At 67.0% G+C, this 20,249-nt stretch overlaps 3 protein-coding genes across 7 annotated transcripts in view; 2 read left to right on the forward strand and 1 right to left on the reverse strand.

Moving 5' to 3' along the window:
* AKT1 (AKT serine/threonine kinase 1) overlaps positions 1 to 10,809 on the reverse strand; it is a 22,906-nt gene extending 12,097 nt beyond the window's left edge. The window contains exons 1-2 of one of the 2 annotated variants that reach the window (XM_057543174.1): positions 10,592 to 10,809; positions 7,766 to 7,904 (exon numbers count right to left, since the gene is read on the reverse strand). In XM_057543174.1, coding sequence (XP_057399157.1) covers positions 7,766 to 7,811 — 46 coding nt within the window. In that variant the 5' untranslated portion in view covers positions 7,812 to 7,904; positions 10,592 to 10,809. The remainder of the gene's footprint in view (positions 1 to 7,765; positions 7,905 to 10,591) is intronic. The other variant, XM_057543173.1, reaches the window with a different exon arrangement.
* Positions 10,026 to 12,480, forward strand: LOC130707577 (basic proline-rich protein-like). The gene is made up of 3 exons (XM_057542715.1): positions 10,026 to 11,144; positions 11,776 to 11,826; positions 12,178 to 12,480. The coding sequence occupies exons 1-3, from the start codon at positions 10,026 to 10,028 to the stop codon at positions 12,478 to 12,480; spliced, it is 1,473 nt and encodes a 490-aa protein (XP_057398698.1).
* Positions 11,809 to 19,842, forward strand: ZBTB42 (zinc finger and BTB domain containing 42). 4 transcript variants are annotated; one of them, XM_057544581.1, is made up of 2 exons: positions 11,809 to 11,826; positions 16,553 to 19,842. In XM_057544581.1, the coding sequence occupies exon 2, from the start codon at positions 16,638 to 16,640 to the stop codon at positions 17,661 to 17,663; it is 1,026 nt and encodes a 341-aa protein (XP_057400564.1). In that variant the 5' UTR covers positions 11,809 to 11,826; positions 16,553 to 16,637; the 3' UTR covers positions 17,664 to 19,842. The 4 variants fall into 4 exon arrangements, with proteins under 4 accessions (XP_057400564.1, XP_057400561.1, XP_057400563.1 ...); XM_057544578.1 differs by lacking the exon at positions 11,809 to 11,826 and adding an exon at positions 15,552 to 15,847 and having other exon boundaries at positions 16,375 to 19,842; XM_057544580.1 differs by lacking the exon at positions 11,809 to 11,826 and adding an exon at positions 15,561 to 15,847.
* The last annotated feature ends 407 nt before the right edge of the window (positions 19,843 to 20,249 follow it).

A 20,249-nucleotide genomic window follows, 5' to 3' on the forward strand; every position in this document is an offset into this window, starting at 1 on the left:
GGACACCAGGCCACGGACAGTCAGTGAAAGCCCGAGAACCGGTGCCAGGGAGGGGGCACGCCGCGCTCAGGCGGAGCCCGGGTCTGTCGGGCGAGCCACGCCGCCTTCTCCTTGCTCCTGGGGACGCCTTTCCGAGGGCAGCGCTCTCGGGGTCCTCACGGGGGCACGAACGGCCAGTGTGGACAAGAGGAGAGGAGAGAGGGCCACTCCCGGCCCAGCAGGGGGGGCGACATGTGGAGGACGGGTGTTCCCCGGACACAGCCCCCCAAGCCCGGCTGGGCCGTCCCCAGGCTGCCTGGCAGGCCGAGAAGGTGGGATCATTATGACCAGTCGCTCCGGGGGGAAACTGAGGCCCAAGGGAGAGGGCTCTCAAGGTCACAGAGAGGCAGATGGTGGCCAGAGTCCCAGGTCCGGCTGCCCAGGCGGGGCTCACTGCTTGACACAAACCGAGAACTCTTCGCAGGTCGTTGGTTCTGCCATCAAGCAGGCAGGGGCCCAAGGCCTGAGCCCAATGCACACAGACTCAAGAGGAACGTGGGAGGCGGGGTGGGAGGGAGGGACGCAGTCAGGGAGCAGCGCTGTGCCCCCGCCCCCCACCGTCAAGGTGCAGCAGACAGCTCTGGGGTCTCCCTGCCCCTTCCTGCTGCCCCAGGACAGTGCCGGCTTTCGGGCCTCTCACCAGCTACGACCGACAGCCCCCCTCGCTGCAGCTGCCTGCACATCACCTGGGCCTGGACGTCCCACCCACTTGGCCATCTTCTCCGGAAACCCTCCTCTTTGGGCACCACACATCACCTGCTGCACAGGCCAGAAAAAGGGGCCACCCCTGACCCCAGCCCGCCCCGCCACCCGCCTCCCCCGCGCTCTCCGCCTGATGTGCACCTGGCCTCACTACTGCAGGATTCAGGGGGACTGCTTGGAAAGAGCTGGGCTGGGTCCAGGGTTCAGGGCAGCCATAGCCATATCTCTGCCTGCAGGGGTATCTGGGGCCTACATTTTCCAGGGCAGGTGGGCCTGGGGGGTGGAGCAGGCAGCCCCCAGGCCTGTCAGTCCACCAGCTTCCCCCCATCTGCTGGCCCCTTGGGTCACAGGCCCTGGCAGAGGGGATTCTTGCCTCCACCGGTCCTGGCCCAGGCCCTCAGGCAGCGTCTGCCCAAAGCCACACGGCACTTAAGTTCTAGGTTTCCAGAATGTTTCCCTAGGGACACGCCTCTCACTCCCGTGCTAAGAGCCCAGGACGGACCCAACGAAACCAAGGGAGGTGCCGGGGCTCCCCCGGGCAGGGAGGAGGCAATGAGAGGGAGGGGGTGGGAGTGAACAGACGGCAGCACGGGCTCCCGGGAGAGCAGGTGGGGTGGCAGCAGAGCCCTCCCTGCAGACACAGCTGCAGGAAAGGAGCGCCCCATGGGCACCGGCCCTGCCCAGACCCCCTCCCTGCAGACACTCAGAGGAGGCAGAGCAAGACCCTGGCATCTAGGTGACCCCCAGCCTCTGTGAGCCAGGGCCCTCCGGGGGGCGAGGGGCTCCAAGCACCAACCCCCCCTCCCCCAGGAAAAAGCACCACCTACACAGGGGAGGGGGCAAGGGAATGAGGGACAGGTCAGGGGGACCCTCCAGAGAAAGGGCCTTCCACCTCCCAGCCGCCCAGCTCTTATTTATTGTTCCCTAACTGGGAGCCACGTCGTGGTGCGACAGCCGTGAGGACAGCAAGGCCTGGCTGGGGACGTGGTGGGGACATGGTGACATGGTGGCAGGCTGCATCCTCCCAGCTGCCAGCCCTGTCACCTCATGTTCCCGGCCACACCCACCCTGGCCCCAGCCCCGACCGAGCTCATCACAGCCCCCAAACTCCAGCTCGCGGTGTACCCCGCCCCCCAGCCCGGGGTGGAGAGCCAGCATGGGGCCCCCAGCCCTGCCAGGGACAACCGGCTGACGCCTCTGGGCCGGCGGAACCAGCGGGGGGGAGGGGGCCGGGGGTCTGTGGTCCTGGGCCTGCTCAGGGATCTGTGAGCCCAAACCCAGTGCCCTGGGGACCCTGCCCCAAGGCCCCCAGGGGTGGCAGAAGAGGCACCAGAGAACCCCCCCATCAATGCCAACATTCCTGAAACACGAGTGTTATCTCGGACGGTAAAGGAGCCATGCGCGTGACGCAGGAAGAAAGGCGGCAGGGGCGTGGCCGGGGGGCGTGGCCGAGGGAGCGCACGCGGCCCTCTGCCAAGCTGCGGGGGCCAGGTCCGGGCTGGGGGCCTACCCGTGGGGGCGAGTGGGCGGGGGCCCGGGGCACCCACCGCTACGGGTGCAGAGGCGGCAGGCGGCCGCCGGCTCCAGCTACGGGAGGGCCCGCGGGGAGGGCGCTGGCAGTGAGCCTGGCCTGGTGCGCCCCATCAGAGGGGATGCCAGCCGCGCCCCCGCCCCCGCCCCCGCCCCCACCCTCCCACGGCACTTCTAGGAACTGGCCTGACGCGACCCGGCCCAGGCCCCTCCTGAGGGCCCCCTCCCCTCCACATATGGGCGCACACTCAGCTCCCCGGGGCGGCTGGGCTGCCGGCAGAGGCCCCCTGCTCGCCACCACAGGACCAGGAAGCGGACAGGAGCACGGCCCGCTCAGGGCCCCTCAGGCCCGGGGCAGCGGTGACCCCTCATCCCCCAGCGCAAGGACGCCCGAGCTTCCTCTTTCGTTGTTTGTTTTGAAGGGAAAACTCAACCGGCTCACAAAACAGGAAACTTGGTCCCACACAGGCCGGCAGGCCTCGGCCTCAGCCTCGTGCCACCGCCCACGGGCTCAGGGGCACCCCTCCAGGAACGGGCCCCCCTGCCTGGCACCGTCCTTCGGAGCAGAGGCCCCAGCACCTGCTCCCACCCTTGGGCCGGCCTGCACGCACCTGCCTCAGTGGACCAAGGGGACCCCCCGGAACCAAAGCCACGGCCGCTGCGGCGAGACCTGGAGGGGACCTGGGCATCCCTCGCCTGAGCCAGGGACGCTGCGGTGCGGGGGGAGGAGGGCCCCGGACAGCCCCACCCTCCAGCCTGGGGCACGGGGCGAAGGGAGCAGCCTGCCTCCCCCGACGGTCCCGTGAGCCCCTCGCCCAGGCAGAGCGGCCCGGGCCGTGCACACAGATGATTCACCCCGACGGGCCCCCAGGCAGGTGTGCTCAGAAGTGGGTTCAACAGGCCCCTGCAGGCCTCGGCCCCCGCTGTCCGCTCAGCAGAGCCGTCGCCCCCTCTAGAGGGGAGCCGGGCTGCACCCCCACGGCCCCGCCCCATGGGAAGCCCAGGACGGGGGATGGGTGGGAGTCTGTGTCAGCAGGTGGGACTGACTGCCGGCTCCCCAGCGTAGAGCCACCTGAGGGGGCAGGTAAAGCCCAGGGCCGCAGCCGGCAGCAGGACCTGGCCAGGACCGAGGAGGGGGGGGAGGAGCCACCACAGTCCAGAAGCGCGCCCCCCACCAGGACGCCGGGGACCTGCGCAGCGGGGTGGCAAGGGCCCGGAACCGCGGGAGGGTCTGGGCCAGAAATGGGCTGCGTGGGTGTGGGGGGAGGGGCGGCCACAGCCAGGCCTGAGACGCGCCAGGGACCAGCCCCACGGAGCCCCGTGAGCACACGCCGCCGCCAGGCCCGCCGCTCCTGGGGTGGGGGGAGTTAAGCCGACGCACAGGCGCTAGCCTCCCACGTGTGCACGCACCGGGCACACCTCACTTGGGGCCACGTCCAGGCAGGGTCCTGGACGGGGGACCCCGTGCCCACAGGCCAGCTCTCCTCCACCCCGCCCCTCAGCCCCCGCTTGCCGGGCTGCGGCGCGGTGGCTGGCCTTCGGGACCCTCCTGGCCAGGCCAGAAGTTGGCCCACGTGAGCCCAGGGGTGCCCGAGGCCGGTGCCCCACCCCCACCCAGACCCTCAGCCCCTTCCTTCACCCCGTGGCCAGCACCTCGCTGCCCTCCTCCCTCCTCCCGGTCCACGTGGCCCAGCTGGCCCGTCCGTGGGTTGGAGACACCCAGGAGGACGCCCACAGACCCTGCCCACTCCACGGGCTCCGAGAGCGGGACCCGCGGGTGGGGCTTTGCTGGAGCAGCTCTCCGCGGGGCTGGGCTGCAGCCAAGGTGGTGCACAGCCCGGCGGGCACCAGGGCAAGTGGGCAGGGACAACGGGGCCCTGGGGACACGTCCCAAAGCAGCTGAATGGACTCAGGCCCGTGGCCTTGCACACCGCACACAGCCTAAAGACAAAACTGGAGGCCGCAGGCCAAGTCCAGCCTGACCTGCATCCTGAAGGACAAGGTTTTAACTGTCAACCTTCAAAAATCAGGAGAGCGCACATAACAGACCAAACCTTCGGAAAGGTGACTTTCTGAGCCACACCGAGCCCACCGGCCCCCAGCACCAGCGGCTGGAGCTGAGCGGCAGCTGCCCACCACTCGGGCTGTCCACCCGTAGCTTGGGGTGTCTGCCCATCACTCGGGATGCCTGCCTGTCACTCAGAACGTCCCACTTTACTCAGGAAGTCTGCCCACCCCTGGGGACACCCACCCATAGCTCGGGACGTCCATCCGTCTCGCAGGACATCTGCGCACGGTCCCTGCGGCCCCACCCGGCTCAGCCCTCCTCCTCACCACCTTCTGAGCCTTGAGCAGCTGGACCCCACTCTCCTGGGGACAGCCGGGGACACCAAGGCCCAGAGGGCCTGCCTGGGTGCTGCAGGGCAGCACAGGGCTGGGACTTGAGCTGTGGCGTCAGCCGCCAGGCCAGGCTCTCCTCTGCCCCCTCAGCTGCTCTGGCCCAGAGCACACGCATCAGGACACCAGGGCCGCAGCCCCGGGCCCTCCCCAGAGATGGGAGCCCGTGTCCCTGAGGGGCGGGAGAAGGAGCTGGGGGCCGGGGGTCTGTCCTGCCCTGACCCTGGCCAACGGGCCGTTGGGTCAACTCTCAACACCCACTCAGCTCCAGAGGTCCCTTCGCCCCTCCCGTGCAGGCCCTGGGCTGGACACAGAGCAGACACAGCACGGCGGGCAATGCAGGCCCTCATCCCACAGCAGCCCCCCAACCTACGTAACAAGCAGCAGCAGCGTGGGGGGCCTCAGGGGTCTGCGAGGAGCTGGAGGACAGTTGGAGCTCCCCCAACCCCACTGGGGATCAGACCCCCGGCGGGGGGAGGGGGCAGGGAGGCGGTGGCACCTCACGCCAGTGCTGCAGGAGCCCTCCGCCCGCTCCCAGCCCAGGGACCCCCCAACTCTACCCAGAGCCACCCCGCAGGAGGCCTGGCTCCCTCTTCCAGCCAGTCCTGAGAGGCGGGGGCAGGGCCGGGGGTGGGCGAGACGCTGCAGGTGAGGGAGGGGCTCTGGGAGCGGAGCACACACACACAGCATCTTCCAACCGCCCACCCTCCTGCCCGTGACGCGGGGCTCGGCCTGCACGTCCGCCCGCCCACAACCAAGGCCAGGATGCTATCCCCACCCAGGAAAGGTACGCGAGCCCCCCCGCCCCAGTCGCGGGAAACGGCACCGCCGCGTACCTCCAGCCCCAAATCAGGGTCCTCCTCGATCCCCCAACACCTAACCCAAACCCACCCATTCCCACCCTCGGCCACATGATCCCTGCTCCTTTCACCCAGTCACCCCAAAGTCCAGCACACAGGAAGAGCCCACGTTTGTGGGCAAAAACAGATCCGTAAAAGACGGACCGAGAGACGGACAAAAGGACGGAGAGAACAAGACAGCAGTGGGGGCAGTGGGATGAGCCCGCGACACACAGAGGTTCCCACGGGGTCACTGGGAACGGAGAGCGGAGCGCGGGGGGGGCCTCGAGGGCAGGCAGTGGAGGTGGGACCTGGCACGACCCCTCCCGGGCTACAAGAGGGCCTGGGCCACATCGCCGCCCCACACGCTGCCTGGGTTGGCACGTGGGCTGGAGAAAGGAGCAGAGGCACGTGGGCGCGTAGGACCCTCTGTCCCGGCCTGAGTCTGGCTGCACACTGCCCCAGGGCCTACCCCACCAGGCCCTTGCCCACCACCGCGCCCACTGTACCCATGGGGAAACCAAGGCCCAAGGAGTCAACAGACTTGCCCTTGGAGAAGGACACAGTGATGGGGCAGCCGAATCAGGTCAAAACCCAGCTCCCTGGATGCCCCGCTGGGCCCGACACCCCGTGCCCCCAGCGCGCACACCCTGAGTGGCACTCTAAAATTCACCCAGCATGAGAGGGGCACTCCCACCCGAGCCTGGCTGGCCAGTGGATGCCCCAGTAACTGGGACAGGAGCCCTGGCAGCCCTGAGGCCTAGGCATCTCCTAGGTCAGTCCTTAATCGAACAGTCAGTTAACAAACATTTGCCAAGGATTAAGAGGTACCGGTCCCCGTGTGTTCTTGTGCTGCCACCAGGCACAGAGGGGAGGGCGGGGACCAGGGTCAGAGAGGGCATCCTTGACACCGAAGAGGGCTATGAGGTGAGGCAGACAGAGTAGGACCTGATGGGGAGCGGGGGTGGGAGGCTCCAGGCACAAGAAGTGGTACTCCTGGGGGTCAGGAAGGGGTAAACATTGGGGGAGGGGATCCAGAAGGCTGGTGGGTGCAGGAAACCTTGGAGGGGCTCGCCACGGACCACAGGCCCCTGCGGCCACCTCACCTCCGTCTTGAGGCCCAGTGCACTGTTCTCCCTGCAGCCGCCTAAGTGAGCTCTAAAAACACACAGCTGACCACATCCTTGATCCCCTGCTTTGTGCCCTCTGCAGCCCCTTGAGGTCTCATCTCCATCACTCCTGTGCTGCCCACCGCAGCTCCTGCAGCTTCCCAGACTGCTCTGCTGGGAGGCTCCTATGCATCCCACAAAACCCAGTCTCGTGACACCCACTTTTGCCGTGCCTCCCTGTGAGCTCCACCTGTGTCTGAGGTTCCCCCTCCCAACAGCCTGTGGGATCCCGCGGTGGGGACAGGGACACCCTCACCAGAGGGTGTGCATGAAGAGTGGCGTGGCTAGTGGCTAGCTAGCGTGGGATCGCCAGAGCTTTGGGAGGAACGGGTCTGGAGGAAGAGCAAGCTGGGGGAGCAGGTGGTGACTGGCCAATCCCCGCCCTGGAGCAGGAGGGAGTGACTTACCCAGGCACCTGGACAGGAGGCCTGTCCAGCCCCCCACCACCGGCCGCTAAGCAACAGAGGGCGGTGGGGCAGGCAGGGCCGGAAGGCGAGGGGCCCAGGCCCACGCTCCCGTCCCACCAGCTCCTCACCGAGCCCCTCCCTGGGCACAGGGCCACTTGAGTGAGCAGAGGGGAGGCAGAGGGGGCTCCAGGCCAGCCAGCTCGGCAGCTCCAGCATAAACCCGCCCCGAGCCGGGCCACTGGGTGGCACGGAGCCCCCTCCCGCCTACAGCCAGGCCTGAGGCTGGCACCGGGCCAGGCCAGGCAGCCCTGCTCTGCCCTCAGGAGCCCTCGGGCAGCGCCCCGGGCCGCTAGTGCGCCAGGCCTTGGACCGGCCCCAGTGTCCTCACTGCCTTCCAGGAAAGCGGGTGGCTCTTCCCGCCCACGGCCCCAGCCAGACAGCCACTCCACGGGCTGCACGCCGGCCCAGGGCACACGTCCCCACCCGGGAGGTCCCGCGAGGCCATGCCCTCCAGGCCATGGGGACATTGGGCCCCAAAGCGCACCCGGGCTGGTCCAGGAGGGTCCAGGAGCCCAGGGAGGCCTCACTCGCCTGGCAGCCACGGCCCAGGCCGCCCCTGGCCACTGAGGAGCCGCAGGCCCACTTGGGACCCTCGCCCCCGGCCGGCCCCGCGGGCACTGACCTCGTTTGTGCAGCCAGCCCTCCTTCACGATGGCCACGTCGTTCATGGTGCCGAGGCTCCCGCGGGCCTGCGTGGCCCCGACCTCGCTCACACGCCTCTAGCAGGGTCCTCCCAGAGCCCAGCGGGCTGTCAACAGCCTCTGGAAGAAGCAGAGGGAAGTGTGAGGCTGTGTTGGGCTTGGGGACACTCCTCGGACCCCGAGGTGAGCCCAGGAGGCCCGTAGCGCCTGGGGTCTCAGCCCGGGTGCGCCTTCCCACGCGACCTGTCCCCTCTTAGCATCCAGAGCCCCCGCTGGCCCCTGCTCTGCCTTCCCGCCACGGCACCTGGTACAAAGTCACTCACACTGCTCCCTGGGCCCAGGCCTCCCCTCCCCCTGGGCTTCAAGCCCCTGCCACCACCCCTCCTGGACCCCCAAGCCCTCAGAGCTCACTGCCCCCCTTACTGACCCATTCCCACCTCCCCTGACCTTTGTACAAATCACTCCTGCCCCCAAAAGGCCCTCCTGGTATATCCCAGCCTCCCTAACCTGCCGGCCCAGCGGAGGCCACCTCTTCCAGGCAGCCCCTCTGACTGCTTCAGCCCACACCACTCAGCCTCCCCAATCCCCTGGTGAGGGTGCCCAGTTCTCCCTGTCCATGGTGTTCCTGCCCAGAGGCTGGGGTTCCCAGGCAGAACCCAGAGCTCCTCTTCCCTGCCCCAGACTGGGAAAGGAGAGAAATTCAAACGCGAAGAAGGCAGGGCCAGGAGTGCAGGCGATTGGTGCAAATGAGAGCCCGGAGCCCTCCAGGGTGACATGAAAACCCCCTACACACACCCATCCCAGAGAAACGCCAAACCCCTCCTAAACCACAGCGCCCCCGCCGGTCTGAATCTGGTTCATTCATTCGGCCAATATGTACCAGGCATCTCTGGTTTTGCCAGGCTCAGCGCTGGGCACTGGGGACAAAGAGAGGTTCAGAGGAGTCCTGTCTGTAAGGAGCACCCAGTCCAGGGTGGTTACAGACCCATAATTACAGCTTTCAGGAGGCAACAAATGGGGGGGGGGGGACTGTGCAAACTCAGAGGCACTGGCACCCGCCCTTTGGAGGCCCACCAGCAGCCTTCTCTTGAGCAGACACTTTGGCCATTGATCCTGTGTGGCCCACCCCATTGCTCCCCTGCTGGATGAACTCCTAGGCATCCCTCAAAACCCCATTCTCATATCACCAGTTCTGGGCATCCTGGGAAAGAGCACTCTCCCCATGAGCAGTCCTCTGCTACCCTTCCAGTTGGGCACTCAGGAGGGCAGGCCAGGAAAGACTCCTCTCGGGGACACCCAGGCCGGACAGAGACCCTGAGTACCTCCAACATGGGTCTTCCTATAGCCACCTAGACACTCTCCCACAACCCACCTTGCTGGCCTCCTGAGGCATGGGCTAAGCACCCAGAGAAGGCCGCTTTGCACTGACTGTCTTGGGCTAAATTTGGAAGGACAGGAAGACCCACTCACTGCCTTGGGTCTGGGACAGGGAAGACGCTCCTTGCCCAACACACTCAGCAAGCCCACAGGCAGGGATGGCAAGTAAGACTGGAGGAGGTACCACCAAGGACAGGGCTCTGAGCCCCACCTGGCAGGCACAGGGGGCTCTGGTGACACTTGAGTAGGCGTGGCCTGGAGGCAGAGGGCTGGACTCAAAGACCTCTGAATGTGCCCCTACCCCCACTGGGGCCTGAGCAGGGCCTGGTGCTGACAGAGTCAGACAGCTGCCGATGGCCCCGTGTGTAAAAATATATCTGCACATACACAGGGTGGTGTGCATGTGCACAGAAACACACACACCAAGCCAGGGCCAGGGCTGCCTCTGGGCACAGCGTGGGCAGCACGGATGGGACCTCTGCTTCCCGCTGCTTCTGTCCTGTGAGTGACTTCCCCACAAAGGTGAATTACTGCTATTATTACTTAAGTCACAACCTTAAAAAAAATAATAATAATTTGTGCTCTGAAGGGCCCCCTCCCCCTGCGTCCAAAACACTGGTTTATGAACTGGATGCTCAGCTGGGGGGCAGGGAACCCAGCCCCACAAGTGTACCCCACCCTTCACCCAGACCAGAGCTCACAGCAGTTAGGGGTGGCCTGAGCAAGGTGGGAGGGGGCCAGGAGTGAATGTGGCGGGCCCTCTGGCCACAGAGCACAGGCCCAGGGCCCCAACTCTGTCTACCACGACAATACTCGGGAACCAATCCCACCCACCAAGTTCACCAGCTGCCCCGGGCCTCTGGGATGGGTGGCCAGCACCTCCAGAACCCACCCAGCTCAGGAACAAGTCTCAGGGCCCAGAAGGGCTGTAGTCCTTTGTGGGAGGGCCTGGGCACCCAGCCACCACGGACAACTTTTTGTCTATGGGAAAATGAGGTCCCTTCCAAGGGCCCACCCACAAACTTCAACGAGGACCGGGGCGAGCCTTTTCCTCGGCCCCCTGAGCACCTACTGTACGCCGGGGCCCCCCTGGCCGGGCGCCCGGGCAGCCCCCGGCCGCAACGGTGCCCCGGCCCCCCGCGCGCGGCCGCACCCCTCCGCTCCGGCCCGGGCCTCGCCCGGCGGAGCCGCTTCCCCAAGGTCATGCGGGAGGCCGGGGCCAGAGGCACGCACCCCCAGCGCCGGCGCGGCCCGCGCCCTCCCCGCCCAGGCCGCGCTCGGCCACTTCCTGCTCCCGCTCCTCCATTCCAGCCGCGCGCGGCCCTGGCCCCGGCCCCGGCCCCGGCGGCCGCGAACAAAGCGGCCGGGCCGCAGGGAGGAAATCCGGGCCCCGGCGGCGGGCGGCGGGCGGCGGGCGGGCGGGGACTCACCGGGCGCCGCGTCCGGCGCGAGCGCGGGCCTAGCCGGGCCGCGGCCTCCGGCGCCCGCCGCTCCGCATCCCCGCGGGCCGGCCGGCCGGGGCCGGGCTGGAGGCCGCGGCGGGCGCTGCTCGGGCGGGCCTCGCGCGCCGCCGGACCCGGAGCTCGTGCGCGGCCGCCGGCTGGCTCCTCCGGGCTGCGCTGGCTGCGCTGCTGCGCTGGGCCGGCCGCCCGCCCGCCGCGCTCGGTCCCGCCGGCCCGCCCTCTCTCCGCCCCGCGCCCGCCCCGCCCGGCCGCCCGCCCACATCCGCCTCCGCCGCTCGGGGCGCCCCCACCGCGGGCCGAGCGAGGGCGCGGCGCCGGGAGCGGGAGCGCGCAGCGGGCGGCCCTCGGGGCCGGGGACCGCTGCGCTCCGCCGCGGGGCCTGTCCCCAGGCCACGTCCTCTCTGGCCTCGGTTTCCCAGTTTGTCCGGTGAGCCCGCACTTCTCGGCCCAGTTCTGCCCCGACCCTGTTAAAGGGGCCGGTCTGGGACGAATCCTGGGCTTCTGCCTCCTTCGGGCGGAGGTGGGGTTGGGGTGTAGGTTAGTGTGACTTTTAGAATGTGCCCCAAGTGGGTAGTTCAAGCTCGGGAGCTGGGGGCTCCAGGGGCCGGGATGGTCCTAAAAGACCCAATCCAAGGACCCTGCCTAGTGCAGGTCCCCTGGGGGTCATGCAGGAGGCTGGCTGGAAGGTGGGCGATCCGTCATCTGTCTGTGTGCTGAAGGCCTACTGTGGGTCTGGCCCTGGAGTGACCGGCAGTGCGAGCCCTGCTCCCTGGTTGGGGTCTTCCGGGAGCTCCCCTTCCCCAGAAGGATAATACTGACACCTGGCAGCTACAAAAGTGGACGGGGACTTCATGTGGTGACAGAGGGAGAAGAGGGCCACAGGGGCCAGTGGAGGGGCCTCCAACTGGCACCGCTTCGTCCAGCACACCTGGCCTGGAGTGACCGCCCCGAGTCGGGCACAGACACCCAAGGGGGTGCTGGAGGGGGCAGACTCCAGAGAAGAGCTGTCACAGCTGAGAAAGCCCAGGATCCTCCCTAATGTCTGATTGGGCCCCAGGCACTCACAGCCCACTGGGGGACAGCTAAGGGGCCAGCAGGACACTGCAGACAACTCCCCACCCTGACCCCTCCCTGGGCCCTGTTGATCGCAGGTTTCTCCAACAGCTGCCCCTCCCCCCAACCCCGAGGCCTCCAAGTTGATGGTAAGCCTTTTGTAAAAGGAAGACTTGTGGGCTACCATTCTGGGGTTGGTATGTATTTGGGGGGAGGAGGACATTTTTGTTCTTCGTCCAGGGTCAGAGTTCAGCCTGGGGGGTATAGACTCTTCATCTGGGTCAGAGGTAGAAGCAGCTGAGCACCCAGGACAGCGTCTGCAGCTGACACTGGGGCTCCGTCCCTTCCCCTGGGGCTCCGTCCCTTCCCCTGGGGCTGACCGAGAGAAGGACGCTCCTGAGGGAAGGCCTGCCTCCCCTGCTCAGGGGGACACTCGCTCCTCCGGGAGAGGACACCCAGTTCTGGGCCTCTCCCCTTGGCACCCCGCCCTCCCACCCCAGCCAGCTGTGTGGGCTCTGAATGTGCACCCCCAGGCCCCGCCTCCAGGGGCCAGGGGAGAGGCCCGACTGGCCCCCGCCGCTGGGGCACCTGGCCATCGCTCACCCCCTTCTGGGACCATCCCACCCACCCACCATTCTCCCAGGAGGGGTTTCCGCACCCACCCCCCATCCTGCGCTGGCAATGCTGAGGAGAAGGCAGAGGAGGCCCGGTGGCCTCGAGGGCCACTGGGGGCCCGGGAGGGCGCCCTCTCGTGGATAGTGTGGCGACTCCCCAGGCTGTCCTCGGGCCTGCTGGCCATTTGAAGACAGCATCTTGGCCAGAGGTGTCATCACGGTGGTCCAAAAGACGGCCAGGCTTTCCTCACCGGCCAAGCTCCAGGAGGCCTCCCTGCCTGGTGTGCCCACCAAGGGCCCGTGACCTGCGGTGAGCCCCACACCCCATTCCGTGCAGCGCCTCCGTGAGCCTGCCCTATGGCTGGGGCATCTCTTCGGGCAGGGCCAGCGCCCTCCTCTGGCCTCCGGAGGGAAAGCAGAGTCCCTCTCTAGAACACCTCCTGCCTGCCCCCCAGAAAGAATGTCAAGGAGAGGACCCAGACCCACCAGCGGCCACCCTGGCTGAGGCTCAGGCCGCGGAGGAGCCCCTTAGACAGATGTTTGCAACAAAAACTGCTGCACCGGCCCCTGGGGAGGAAGGCCACCTGCCCCCTCCTAAAGCACAGGGTCCTCCGGCCCTGTCACTTTCCGCAGCTGCCGGCCGTCGGGCAGGACTCAGGGGCCGGAGCCCCGGCTGCCTAGTCTCGGCAGCAGCTGCAGGGCGGGGCCTCCAGGCAGCTCCCGGGCCAGATGGCCGCCTGGCTGGCTGCGTTCAGGGAAGCTCTGCCCCCACCACTGCGACAGCCTCCTGTCATCCTTGTACCTGAGACCGTACCAGGCCAAACAGGGGATCTGGGGGCCGAGGGGCTGCTAGCTGCCGAGTGCCATCTCGGGGCTGCCTGGGATGGCCCCTCCTGGGCCTTAAGGAAGACTTAACTCCAGGAAGACTTAAGACCTTCCGACCAGAAAAATGCAGGGTCGTCTCTCCCCCATCCCCTCCTCCCAGTGAGGTTTCTCCTCCTTTAGCCATCCCTACCCAGCACAACCCCAGCCTCTTGCTGGCAGCGTCCCCTGCCGCTGCTTCGATCCCTCTCCATGCCCCACAACCTCTGTCAGGGCCCCAAGGAGCCCTCTGTCCCACCAGCCAGGCAGGGCAGGCCAGGACACTCTGCCTGCCCCAGGGCCTCACTCCTAGCCTGGCTGGGGAGCTGTGCGCCAGGGCTGGGCAGGTGGGCACCACGGAGCAGTCGGGATTAGGTTGGTGGCTCCCGTGGACATCCCGCACAGATGCCTCTGCCCTGCTTTCACTCAAGAGACACAACTGTACCCGCACTTTGTGCCACGCCAACTTCTTAGCAGCAAGGATACAGCGGGGAGTGGGGGGGGTGGCAAGGTCGCATGACACGGGGAGCACTCTGGAGAAGGCTAAGGCCACAGAGGAGATTGTGGGTTTGGGGGCACCTGAGCGGGGGTGATCAGGAAGGACCACTCCCAGGGGGTGCTGCTGGTGCAGAGACAGGACTGGGGAGGAGCCAGGAAGGGCTCTCTGGGGAGAAACGTGTGGAACCTGAGGACTGGCCATGAAAGGGCCTGGGGTCTTGCTGTGTGCCAGGCCCCGCAGTTAATCTACCCATTCTGCAGATGAGAATATTAAGGTTTGAAGAGGTTAAGGGTCATGCCCGAGGTTGGGAGGGGGCAGGGCTCTGATGCAGGCAAGACCCCAGGAGGCAGTCCCCCCCGGGTTCACTCTGAGCTGACTTGAAACCAGCTCCCCCCGCTGGGGTGGGGGGGCGTGGGTGTGGAGGAGGAGGTTGGCCCTCCTCAGGAAGGGATCCCCAGAGCGCCTGGGCCATGGGAACCAGGGCAGTCTCTGTGGCTCTGAGCACAGCGTGAGTCCAGGGTTCCAAGCTGAGACTGCCGAATATAGGAAATAAAAATGCAAGATGTCCGGTCAAATTTGAATTTCAGATAGATAAAGAATAGTATTTTAGTATAAGAATGTGGCTTTCTTTCCCTCAGACTTTAGGTCCTAACTGCGGTGGACCCTGGGGCCTCTGGCCACTCCTCAGGCCCCCAACCCACCAGGGTTTGAATAGGATCCCTGGGGGCTCCCACCCCATCTCACAGCCAGGAACCCCCTCCTCCCAGGGATCCCAGCCTTCCAGGAGCATGGCTGGAGGGCTCCCAACACCTCTTGCTGCTTCCTCTGCCCTGGTGTACCTGGCTAGTGGGGTCCTGGCCTTTGTAATCCAGCCCCTCCCCCAACACCACCCCCACTTCTGGTCAAGGCCTCCTTTCTACTCCTCCCCGGCTGCTGGGCTATGCAGGTGAGAATTGAGGACACTGCCAGATCTGAATCCTGGTTCAACAACTTACTGCCTGCTGTGCGGCCCTGGTCACCTTAGCGAACCTCCACCTAAGCAGGTGTCATAATCAAAGCACCTGACTAACAGGACTGTTGTGAACGCTGAGCAATGGTCCACAGGGCCCGCATCCTGCTCTGCCCCGGGCGGCGGGGAAAGGGCTCCCACCAGCAGCACACCCCAACCCAGGGGCCCCAACATCTCCAAAGTCATTTCCGTTTTTCTCGGGCTCTTTCCTTCACGCAGCAGACCTGGGTGTCCCCTCGCACCTGAATCGCCAAGCCCGGGGGACGCCAACCCAGCCCCTCCAAGGTGTCTCCTCTCCCTGACCGCTTTCCCGCTGGCTCTGGGCTCTGGGTGCACTTCCCTCTCTCTCTCCATCACCGCGATGGTTCCCTCACCCCCATCGCTTCTTCTGGGACGTGCCCAGCCCCCAGTGCTTTCCCAATACACCACTCGGCGCCTGGCTCCCAGCAGAGGCTTTGCTGGCTGGGCTGACAAGATGAGAGTTCTCTGTTCAAGACTCCAAGGTCGAGAACCCGGCTGAGTGTTTGGAAGAGGGTCCCAGCTAAATTAACTTGAATTCAAAACGAGGCTTTCAACGAAAAGGGGGTGTCATCTTTTCCATATTTACGACCCCCCACTCCCCCTCCTCCATCCCAGGGCAGGCGCCCCGCGAGGTGGCAGGAGGACGTGTCCCGTCTGTGCCTTCGGGTGACTTGCTCCAGCGCTGGCCGGGAGAGGAGCTGGTCCTCGGAAGGGGTCCCTTAACAGACGGGCGCAGTTGGGACCCCATGGGGGGGGTACCCTGAGGACGAGACGGCAAGTATCGCGAGAGACCCCCCTCCCCCCCCCCCGCGCCGCGCCCCACGTCCCCTCCCACCCCAGCGCCCCAGATGGCGGCGCGCGGGGCCCGGCCGGGCGGGGCGGACAGGGAAGGGGCCGCGTGGGTGACCTCAGCGGTTCCGCCGCTCCGGGAAGTCGCCTCGGCCCGCCCCCTCCAGCCCCCGCCCCGAGTTTCGCTCTCTCCGGGGCGGGGCGAGCGGCGGGTGCTGCCCGGCCAGCCAAGTTGGAGCGCGCCCCGCCCGGCGCCCTCCCCGTCCCCGCGCCCTCCCCGCCGGGGCGCGCTGCCCGCAGCTCCGCGCGCGCCGGGGCGGCACCGGGGAGGGCGTGCGGCGCGGGCAGCGGCCGGAGAGGAGCTCGGGGCGGCGGAGGTGAGCGCGGGGGGCGGGCGCCCGGCTCCGCCCGCCCCGCCCGCCGGCCCGCTCCCCGCGGCCGCGCTGCCATAAATGGGGCCCGCGGCGCCGGCGGCTGCATCTGGCGGGCCGGGCAGCAGCTGGAGGCGGCGCGGGGGCGCGGGCCGGGGGTGGCGGCGCCGCGGCGACTCGGGCGTCGGGGGACGCGGCAGGCGGCCGCCCCGGAGTGAAGTTCAGAGGCGCCCTAGCGGGGAGGGGCACTCCAGGCGGGGACGCGCGCAGGTTCGCGCGACTCCGGCCCCCTCCGCCCGCGTCCCGGGACCCGCCCCCGCGGCGGAGCGGCTCCTGTTTACTTTCGATCGAGTTTTTCCTGCTCCGGGCAGGTGCCCAGGGCGGCTCCAGGCGGGCAGTTGCGCGCGGAGCCCCGCGCCCCTCTCCCCGTGCTGCCCGCACCCGGGAAGGGCTGAGGGCTGGTAGGGCGACTGGGGGCGAGCGGCGGCCGCGGCGTCTCCAGGCGCGCTCACGGGAGTCCCGTTTGTGCCCAGGTGATGACCGCGGCGGCATGGAGTTCCCGGAGCACGGCGGGCGGCTGCTGGGCCGCCTGAGGCAGCAGCGTGAGCTGGGCTTCCTGTGCGACTGCACCGTGCTGGTGGGCGACGCGCGCTTCCCGGCCCACCGCGCCGTGCTGGCCGCGTGCAGCGTCTACTTCCATCTCTTCTACAGGGACCGGCCCGCGGGCAGCCGCGACACGGTGCGGCTCAACGGCGACATCGTCACGGCGCCCGCCTTCGGCCGTCTGCTGGACTTCATGTACGAGGGCCGCCTGGACCTGCGCAGCCTGCCCGTCGAGGACGTCCTGGCCGCGGCCAGCTACCTGCACATGTACGACATCGTCAAGGTCTGCAAGAACAGGCTCCGGGAGAAGGAGCGCGCGCTGCCCCTGGAGACGCCTGCCCCTGGGGCAGAGCTGCCTGGCCAGCCCCCAGGCCCCTTGTCTGACTGGTCCCCTGTACTCTGTCCAGCCGCCCAGAAGACCAGGCTCCCTCCCGCTGGGGTCAAGGCCCCCCGCCCTCCACTGGCACTGGGGCCTCCCCCCTGGCAGGCTCCTGGCGAGTCAGACCGGGCCCTGGACCTGTCGCTGAAGCCTGGCCCGAGGCGGGAGCCAATCCGCCCACCCTGCGTCCTCCAGACACCCCCTTGCAGCCGGATGCAGCCAGGGGCGCAGCCGATCGTGAAGGACGAGCCAGACTCTCTGTCCGAGCAAGAGGACAGCAGAAGCCCTCGGTGCCCCCACAGCCCCCTGCAGCCGCCCTGTGTTCCTGCAGCGCAGCACCTGGCCGGGGGCTTGGAGCCGCTGCGGGTCAGCGAAGTGGGCAGTGGGGAACTGGAGCTGGAGGCAGAGCGGGGGGCGATCGAGGATGTGCTGCGGCCGGGCGGGCGCCTCTGCCTCTGCCCCCTGTGCGGCAAGCTGTTCCCCAGCGCCCACGTGCTGCAGCTGCACCTCAGCGCCCACTTCCGCGAGCGGGACGGCGGCCGCGGCCGGCTCTCGCCCGACGGCGCGGCGCCCACCTGCCCGCTCTGCAGGAAGACCTTCTCCTGCACTTACACGCTGAAGAGGCATGAGCGCACGCACTCGGGCGAGAAGCCCTACACGTGTGTGCAGTGCGGCAAGAGCTTCCAGTACTCGCATAACCTGAGCCGCCACGCCGTGGTGCACACGCGCGAGAAACCCCACGCCTGCCGCTGGTGCGAGCGCCGCTTCACGCAGTCGGGGGACCTCTACCGCCACGTCCGCAAGTTCCACTGTGGCCTGGTCAAGTCCCTGCTGGTGTGACCTTCGCTGCAGGGGTGAGGGTGGAAGGAGGGGCGGATGGAGTGTGAGGGGCCGGAGCTCAGCAGGTGAAGCCCCTGAGTCTGGGCCCGCCGGGGGAAAGAACCCTGCTGCCCTGGGAACGCAGCCTCAGACTTGCGCCGACTGGGAGCCCCACGGACAGCCCTTCTCCAGCCTTGTGCCTCCGCCAACTCACTCCTGCTCCTGGACGTGCCCTGACCAGACACCGCCCTCCTCTCCATCCCCTCAGCCAGTCCCAAGGAGTGTCCGCAGCTCGAGGAGGCCCGTTGACCCTCCACTCGGGGCTTTGCTGACCAGCTCACCAGCAGGCTCAGGGGTACCCTGTGAGCCTGGCATGGCACTCGGTGACGGATGCCCGCTCACAGATGCTGCCAGTGTGAGCCTCCGCCAGGGAGCTCTAATGGGACAGGCTACTCCTGGCGGGTGGCAGTGGAAGCCCCTGCAGGGGAGGCCCCGGGCACAGTGAGAGCCAGCAGGGCACAGCTGGTGTGACGGGGGTGCAGGCCCCAGCAGGGACCCCAGGGCGGCAGGAGCAGAACCAGCCAGAAGCTGCGAGGCTCCAGAGTTACAGGCGCTGGGGTGGGAGGTAGGCCCTCCAGAGCTTTCGACCCTGACCACAGCGTATCAGAGGGCAGAGAAAGTGGGGACTTGGAAACGATTCTCTTTAGATACAGAAGGAGCCTCCGGAGGTTGCCAGATGTCTGCCCGTGGGTGATGGGCCGTGCCGCTCCCCTGCCTGAGCGCAGGATCCAGGGCGCCTCTGAGCCTCCCCAGGGTGGGACTGAGGGGGCTGGGAACGCAGCTGCCCGCCTTGAGTATCGCAGGTCAACGGTAGGCCTGACCTTGAAGGTCACTTCTCCGCCTGCTCAGGGTCTCCCTGGAGCTGCTGGTCATTTCCAGAGCACTGAGCAGGGGGGCTGAGGGCTGCTCTCTTTACCAGGAGCCGTGTTTGCAGCGTTTCCCTTCCCTACGGTGGGGCCTGGGTGAAAGCAGCCATCTCGCGAGGAGGGGCGGCGGGGGGCCTCTGGGCTGATGCCCCTGAGACGCAAAAGGCCGCCACATTCGTGTTTGGTGGAGGGCACCCCGCCTTGCCTGCCGGCTCACCCAGCAGGGCTCGCTGCTGGAACCCAAGGGGGTGGGCAGGGGTGGGGCTGCCCCAGCTTCTGGGAGTCCCGCAGGTGGCAGAGCCACCTGGGTTCCTGGTTTCCCCAGACTGCATGGGCTCTTTCTGCTGTGACTGGAAGTGGTGCTGAGGTCAGAGTTCAAGTTTAAATGATCTTCTCGGCCCCTGACAACACTTGATGTCGTATTTATTCGTTTGCCTGGTCTGGAGTGAGAAGACCATTGGCCTTTGCAGCAGGTGGACAGGCGGGGACCATCTCCCTGCAAGCCCTCGGCTCTCCCGGTGTGTGGGCAACTGGCCTGCGGACCAGAGAGAGAGCTGGGGGAAGGGGCCCTCTGCTTCTGAGTGTCCTGGCCCCCCTCCACCTCTGGAAGGGCTGGTGGGACCTCACGCTTGGCATGATGTGCTTCATGATCGGATTTCCGTGTGTGTGTGTGAGTGTGAGTCTGCCTGTGTGGGCATCTGTGTCCAGCAAAGGCGGGGCCTGAGCCGGACCAGCAGCCGCGCGCCCACCCCAGCAGGCAGCGGGGAGATGAGCATCAGGCCTGGTTTTCCCCAAGGAGTTTCCACCGGGGAAGAAATTTATTTTCCTGGGGCAGGAAGCCTGCCCTGAGTTATCAACACTGGATTCATTGTCTTTTGCAAACAGTTACTGTGAAGTTAATGTACAGAGAGGAGGTCAGTTTTACATTTAATAGCTGACGCGGTTCAGATAAAATAGATATACATACACACACAAGTATATTTAAGACGCTAATCGTGTGCATCGTGTAGCAGAGGTGCGTGTAAATGCATTTCGGGTGGAGCCTGCTGTGTGGGTCCCCCCGGGCGGCTCAGCCTCCCGCCCCTCGGTCACTGCTGTCCTGCCCCTGGGGGGCGGCTCTGGGTGCCCAGAGGACAGTTGTTGATGCGTAGCGTTCCGCGGGAGGTTTTGTGTGCACGTGCCCGCCTGCTGTGAAGGTCTGGAAATCAGTGCTGTCTTCCCATGTTCTCATCATCGTCTCAATGACAGTGGTAATAAAGCCCACCCCAGGTGGAGACGGCCGTGATTATTCCTGGGGACAGGAGTGCGTGTGGGAATTGGGGGCGCTGCTGGTCTTGGGGGGTGCCCAGGTGGGTGGTGGGCACTCTGGGAGCCCTGTCCCAGATGCCACCTGCTGTGCGTCGTGGGTGGAGGGGACTGGGGCAGGGCCGTGGACAGGTGACAGACACTCTGTCCCCAGATTTGTGCCCCCTTAACCCTGAATTGGGGGAGGGGAGTCCCAGGGAGCAGGACGCAGGTTGGGACCTGGTGAGAGGCCTCGTGGCTTCTCGCTTGGGGTGCCTTCTGAGCACCCGCAGGCCCTGGGACTCAGATCTGAGGCTCCCAATCCTGTGGTTCCGGGTCTTCCTGTGCCCCTCATCCAGGGGCAACCCCAGCTCCCCTGCCCTCTCCCCTCCCTCCA

This window comes from Balaenoptera acutorostrata, chromosome 3 (genome assembly GCF_949987535.1).
Source record: "Balaenoptera acutorostrata chromosome 3, mBalAcu1.1, whole genome shotgun sequence".
Lineage (NCBI taxonomy): Eukaryota > Metazoa > Chordata > Mammalia > Artiodactyla > Balaenopteridae > Balaenoptera > Balaenoptera acutorostrata.